The 7491-nt window shown below is 37.3% G+C and overlaps 1 protein-coding gene across 6 annotated transcripts in view; it reads right to left on the reverse strand.

Moving 5' to 3' along the window:
* elavl4 (ELAV like neuron-specific RNA binding protein 4) overlaps positions 1-7491 on the reverse strand; it is a 93915-nt gene that overhangs the window by 12697 nt on the left and 73727 nt on the right. For 4 of the 6 annotated variants that reach the window (XM_037698105.1, XM_037698102.1, XM_037698100.1 and 1 more), the window contains exon 6: positions 579-813. In XM_037698105.1, the coding sequence (XP_037554033.1) occupies positions 579-813 (235 nt within the window). The remainder of the gene's footprint in view (positions 1-578; positions 814-7491) is intronic. The other 2 variants (XM_037698104.1, XM_037698101.1) reach the window with 1 other exon arrangement.

Here is a 7491-nt window from a genome sequence, read left to right on the forward strand (position 1 = left end):
ATTATTATTATTATTATTATTATTATTATTATTATTATTATTATTATTATTATTATTATTATTATTACATCTGCACATAATAAAACAATTGAGTAGTTTGAAACAAAATTCAGCATGGGAGTCCAAAGTATTATTCACTTTTTCATTATTACATACTCATAAATCAATGGATTTTTTGTTTGTTTTTATTGATAGGATATAACTGTATATCAATGTAGCAGAGAAGCAAATCAACTAAATTAAAAATAGAATTGTAAACAGTGCGCATAAAATAGTTTGAGTCCTTATAAAATTATTGGCAAAACAGGGAAGATGGTGAACAGATTTTATTTTCAGAACCAGGAGTATGTAAAATGGCTCCTCATTTCACAATTTAGATGAAACATATGCTGCTTAAACTTGGTAAGATTGCTGTAAAATCAGTGCACAGTGGACCATCAACTTTACTTTGAGAGTTTCACAAGGCTCAACATGAATTTTTTGTAAACACAGTTTACACACATCTTCATCATAAGCATTGAACATGCAGTGACTGAACCCAGAACGTTCTCTCTTCTGCTCTGTGCTGCCGTACTCACCTGAACCTCTGAGCCTGGTGGTGAAGCGGGCCTGGGTACCGGCGGTTGGGGGACTGGTAGAGCTGTGACAGAAGTGCTTGGCTGGTCTTCTGACTTGGGTTGTTGGCGAACTTGACCGTGATGGGCTCGGCAGCACCCGATGGCTTCTGGCCGTTCAGACCCTTGATGGCCTCCTCAGCCTCTATCCTCTTATCAAAGCGGATGAAGCCCACACCTCGGGAGCCGCCTGCGGGGCCAGCAGATCACAAGCAAACAGGGGCCACTTTTACTTCACAGGGTTTCCATAAAATATTTTGACTAGACAAACAAAACCTGAAATTAGGTAAAATGCCTGTCCTCTTAAAAAGACCTGCATCGTGGCAGTTCATTTAACATTCAGACACAAAACGAGTGTCTTGCATACACTGTGTGGAAACATGGGGCCACTTTGATTATAAACATCAGGGCTATTCAACTGACGGCTCGCGGGCCACTTGGCTTGCGGGTGACTTCAGCATGGCCCACCAATGAGTTCATCATTTTTTTGCGTGTGCTTTGGGGGTTTGGTTTGGGTTCTGTTTATTGCATTTAGGATTCAATGCAACAAAATAAGCACATTTAAAAGGTAACAGATCATTGTAATACTCGGTGTATATACATAATGACTTTAATTGCTGGATGTCCGGCCCCCGAGCTGCTGGCTTTCAGTAACTGTGGTTCCCTGAGCAGTTTAGTTGAATAGCGCTGATATATATTTAATTTTCAGGCTAAGAATTAAAACACTGTTAAAAACATCCATAAACTTTTGAAACAAACATTGCAGTATAGCAATCACTGTAAAAAGAACTCACCTTGATTTGTAAAAATGGAATAAGAGCCACACACCCCACCACCCCCACTCTACCCCGCTCACACACAGTTATGAACTAATCCTCAGTTTGAAGCCACATTGTCCATTCTTTTCTTATGCACTCTACAGTCCTAGTCGCCACACTGACTTCATGCATTGTTCTCAGCGACATTTGCGCCGTTTCCTTGGAGACATTTTTTTTTTTGACTGCCACCTAAGAGGAACATTTAGAAATGTGATTCCCGGGAGGTCCTTTATTGGTGTCTGAATGCTTTGTGTGTTTTATTGACTGTATGTGTGTGTGTCTGCGTATGTGTACATGCGTGCTGGTATCTATTAATGGATGCTGTGCCTCGTTTTAATGAGGCTGCCTGGATGGCCCAGAGGATGCTTGTTCAGTGACAGCAGCACTCTGCCGAAGAGACTATTTACATAATACTGTGTGCACACAGGCATGTCTGTGTGACTGAGGCTGAATAAAAGAAAGGCAGTAAGAAAGAGGGGAATGTTGTGTTTGAGGCATCATTGTGTGCAGTCTCTTTCTCACACTTAAAAAGCTCCCCCTTATTGTTATTCCACATTTTTGTACATGCTATCCCTCTCCCTATTTCTTTTTTATACACACCTCCAATTGGCTTGTCTCGTGGTACTCATTCCCCCGACTTCTTATTCAGAGAAGCACCTTGACCAGCTCACTATTTTTTGCTATAGTTTTCTCAGCGGGACGCAGGCATCACAAGGTTATTTAATTTCCAGCCAAGCTGCATCATTAAAATAACACTCTTTGAAAGCAAAAGCATTAATTAGAAATGTCCTATCCATCGTATAATCTAGTTTTACTCATAATAATTAGCTCTTGTTACTTTGGGGTTATGTTTTTCCTTCAAGAACTAGTTTACATTACATTTACTACGTTGTTTGCTCTATAAAAATTGTCATTGCACAATTTATTAGAAAAGCCTTTTAGCAATGAAGTTGTGGAATGGAATCCACCGATTGCTCTTCTACCTTGTTTCCTTTTTCTGAACATGTAGCAAAAAATATAAAAAAGTATGAACTATAAATTGATATGCAAAGCCTGCTTTAAATTCAAGATTTACTTTGTTCTTTTTAGTCTTCTGTAGAAACAACATGACAGCTTTAGGAAAATATGACCCACAAGTATCAAAACACAGTTTATGTGTTTATTTTGATGACTATATTAAAAATTATTAAAGTCCTAGCATTCCTTTAGGAAAGCATATCACCTGCCGCCTTTCAGGTTAGAGTTAAATCAAAGATCATCTTGCGTTAAGAAATGACAAAGATGGAGCCGTTTTGGTTAAACCTGGAAACATGATCTCGTGATGTCATGTGATATCCTGATCAGGCACACAAAGTGCGTGTTGTAAATTATTCTCAGCTACTGTTACATCAGATTTTAGCTCAGTAACTGTAAGATTGACTGTTATAGCTATTTTTGTCATGTTTCGCCTCTCTCTGCCATGCCCACTTCATCACCACTAATCAGTGCTCATACCCTACACCTGCCGCTTGCTCTATTTAAGAGTCCCATCCATGCCAAGCCTTTGCCAGATTATCAAACCCTTTATGGTACTAGATGTGTTCTTGTCTGATTCTCTTGTCGACCTCACGCCCGTCTTTTGGATTCACTGCTCTGCCTGCTCCTCATCTGATCTTGCTCTGCCCTTCCGATCCTGGTAATGACTATTCCTTCTGGCCTACTGATACGGATTGACCTCTAGATTTGTTTTTGGACCTTTGATTTCCAATGCTGGACCCCTGCTTCGGCTTTTGAACCACAATCTTGGATTGCCCCGCTGTCTGCATTAATTGCAGCATTAAAGGCCTTCCTCCGCAGCTGCTCTCCCACCAGTTACGGTGACATCATCTCACCCAGCTCCAACAGGTGGCTACAACCTCGCCTACCTGAGAAGGTTAGTAGCTGCTCTTTGTTTACTAACAAGCTTCCTGAAACATACAGCCCACTAACTATCATATCTCCGCAGATTCATTCCCACAACTGGATCCAGACTCCCACCCGCAGCTGCAAAACAATAAATTGTTTAATCATTCTCGTTGTCTGGCTGAATTATTGAATCCAAAATCCTGGTTCTTTTCAATTGTTGTTTACACAAACACTGATAGCTGTGGCAGTCATTTTAAATTGACTCCAAAAGTTAACCAGTTGTAGATCTATATCCACTACTTAGTTTATGAAAATTTTGTTAAAATCCAGTCATTCGTGGGATATTTGAGATATTTTGCTAACAAACATAGACTTCAACAGGTATTGATGAAGTTTTGAACAAGGACGTTAAATCAGACGATCTCTGGATGTGTTGTGAATGATACTTGGCTGCAGCTACAACAAATTTTAGCACATAATTTGTAAAATTGACTTAGTTATTGACATTTAGTGTTTTCTAAGGTCATCAGGCTGTTGTGGTCATTTTGAATTGGTTCACTCCAAAATTAAATCATAGTTAATTTTGTGCAATCTGTTTGTGCTCTGAAAATGTGTTGAATTAGTTTCAGCTTCTAACACCACAATTTAAATAAATTTCTGTGAAACTGACTATTAAAGCCACATGGACTGCAAACTATAAAAAATTGTCTCTGCTAACAAATCATCCAAAATAATGCACGTTGATGCTTGAACTTTGGTATAAAATGGCAACTTAAATCAAAGTACAGCAGAGTTTTGAGTGTCAGACTTTTGTAGCTGCACATTTGTTTCTTTTACTTTGTTGGACTGCACAGCACTCAACTGCTGTTTTCTCTTAAAATGTTCTCACCTCTTTCAAACACGCTGCTGGAAGCAGTTTTTAGCTGTCAACGCCGTAAAAGGCCGTCAGTTACAGCAAATAGTGTTAATCTGTTTGCTTGTGCAGCAGCACCAAAAACACAACTCGTAAGACAAGAGAACCCGGTGAACCTGTCTGCTCTGTTTAATGATTTTTACACAATTTGTTTGTATATTCTTAACAAGAAAAACAGTTCTTTTATGTGAAATCATCAAGGCTCTAGCTTTAAACATAACACATTAAGTGGCCAGACCTGAAACCCAGGATTTTCTTTAGTCTTTTAAACAATTTTATTAACTCCAAATATGAACTTAAGAAATGGCATTTCCTGTGACAAAATTGTGCTTATTGCTGAAAAACTTGCAGAAAAACAGCTGAAATTAGCTAAAAACATGCTGAGTTGTAGCTTAAATGAAAGGATAAGCCTTAATTAGCAGAAGAAAGCGAAACAGATATTTTTTGCTGAATTAGGTTTAAATATCCAGAAATGAGCACATAAATTATGAAATTAGCAAAAAAAAAAGCTGAAGTTAACAAAGCAGAACAGGCAGAAAGAAGCTTAAACTATCAGAAGGAAGCGGAAAGAGCTGAAATGAGCTAAGAAATTGTGGAATTAGCTGAAAAGGCTAAAATTTACATAAAACAACTAAAAAGTAGCTGAAATAGCAGAAAAAGCTGGAACTTGCAGAAATAAGATGAAAGGAGCATAACAAGCTGAAATTAGTGTAAAAAGTTAAGCTGAAAGTAGCAGAAATTAACATGAATAACTTGAATTTATCTGAAAACAGTTGAAATTAGCTAAAAATGCTAAAATGGTAGCTGAAAATGTACAACAAACTGAAATTAGCAGAAGAAAGCAGAAAAAACACGTTTGACCAATTAGGCTGAAAGAAGCAGAAATGAGCACAAATGGTGGAAATTATCTGAAAAAAAAAAGCTGAAATGAGCAAAAACACAACTGAAAAGTAGCTAAAAGTCACAAAGAAGCTGAAATTACCAGAAGGAAGTGGAGAGAGCACATTTTTAATGAATTACATGGAAAAAATGTTGAAATGAGTGCAAAAAATGTGGAATTATTTGAAAAAGCTAAAATGAGAATAAAGCAGCTAAATGGTAGCTGAAATTGCAGAAAATTTTAAAACTTTCAGAACTAATCTGAAAGGAGCATAACAAGCTCAAATTAGCAGAAAGAAATTAGAAGACACAAAAAATGCTGTAGTTAGCAGAATAAAGCAGAAAGGAGCACAAAATAGCTGGAAAAAACAGTTGAAAGTAGCTGAAAAAATGTTTAAGTTTGCACAAGGAAGTTGAAAGAAGTTGAACCAGAACAAAATGTGAAAGGAGCAGTAAAAGGCTGTAAACACATCCAAAGAGCTGAAGAATGTAAAATTAGCTAAATTTTCTATGAGAACAAAATGGCAGAAAAAGCTAAATATTTCAAAAAGCTAAAGTTGCACGAATACCAAAAGTCATAGAACCCTTCTCCTGAACGAGCTGAACGTTTTGATATGATTTGTTGAAATAGCACAAAAATTGTGGAATGAGAAAGATGCCAAAAATGTACGGAAAAAAAAGGATCACAATTGTGTGAATGCTTCATCAACATTTACACAATTATTTAGTATTACTCATGTTTTTTGTTTGTTTGTTTGTTTGTTTTAATCCCTAACTCCGTCTCTCCTGACAGGCTTTCACAAACTTCTTCACTTCTACTGTTTGTGCCAACTCTGTACCTGTAAATTTAATTAGCTAGGAAAATTACAATTCTAATGGGATCTACAGAGTGCAAACATTCACTGCTGTCCTACAGTTTCAGTCATTTATTTCTGTGTGCGATGTAAGATGAGGACCATTTGTGTGTCTCTGGAGCTGTTTTTGTGCTTTAGCCATTAGATAGTTTGCAAAAGTATCAAGGATAAGAAGGCTGCTGGTGAAGTAGTGGTTAGCTTTTTCTATCAGCCCAGTTTCACAATATTCTGCTGCTGAAAAACACTCGGAAACTCCAAGAGCCTTGCTCAAGGGCACCTCAGCATTCGTTAAGAAAGTGGAACGCACTGCTCATTCTCTTCCTCTATCGTGATGAGAGAGAAGAGAGGTCTCTATTTTGTCCTTTAATCCTCATACTTGTTTGGCCTTGAGCTCGTCCTAAGCCTGTTCTCACTGAAGGCCCTTCAGACAAACGTTTGGCATACAGATGAAGCCACCGCACAAACACACACACAAGAACACACACTCATGCACGGACTTGAAGGGGTGCTATTAAGAATGAAGTGTGAAAAAAGACTAGGTATACTGAAGACTATCTGTCTAAGTGGGTGATTTTATTCACTAGATGTGTGTATAAGTGGTAGATTAAAGATTTCCATTGGTGTAAACCATTGACTCGTTCTTGATGTTTCACTGCAACATTATAAAAGTGGTGAGTGATGTGAGGTGGAAAATAACTATGATTTTGTTCTGCTATAAGTGGGTCCACTCACAACCTTGATTGTTTCATTTCTGCTTTTTGTGGTAATTTGTTGTTAGTATATCTCATAGACAAAGTGAAAACATTTAAAAATTCCTCTAAATATAACAATCTTTAATGTATCTTTAGTTTAGAAATCTTATCAGCCATTATTACCTAATCAGTCACTTCACATCATCTGTCTTCTGAATTAAACTACTGGCCAGCCTGTTTTATTTATTAATTGTCTTCTATCATAAATACGTATATGGCATGTTTTCATACTTTTTATTTTTCCAACCTTTTTTAAAGTTTATTTTTTATTTTTTATTTTAATTACAGTTTCTTGTCAATAATTGTAGAATATGTAAAAAGATTAGATGTAAAGAAAAACTAGCATTCCTTGAAGGAATGCTTTTCATTTGTTGCTTTGCAGGGCAATGTTTTAAACGAAAGTTCTGTGTAAAGCATAGCATTTGAGGTATAAACAACAAACTTTAGAACAAAACCTGCAAAACTGACATAGTTTTAGCCGATTTTGGTGTTTTCTAAAGTTAATTAGCTGTACCGGCCGTCCTGAATTGAACTGATTCCAAACAATCAGTAGAGTTTTATTAAAATCCATCCACTGGTTCATGAAATATTTTGCTAAAAGACAAACACACTGACAGGAGTCATGGTGGTGGAAGATAATAAAGACTATATACACACACACACACACACACACACACACACACACACACACACACACACACACACACACACACACACACACACACACACACACGCACACACACACACACACACACACACACACACACACACACACAC

This window comes from Nematolebias whitei, chromosome 3 (genome assembly GCF_014905685.2).
Source record: "Nematolebias whitei isolate Nwh7 chromosome 3, NemWhi1, whole genome shotgun sequence".
NCBI classification, from domain to species: Eukaryota; Metazoa; Chordata; class Actinopteri; order Cyprinodontiformes; family Rivulidae; genus Nematolebias; species Nematolebias whitei.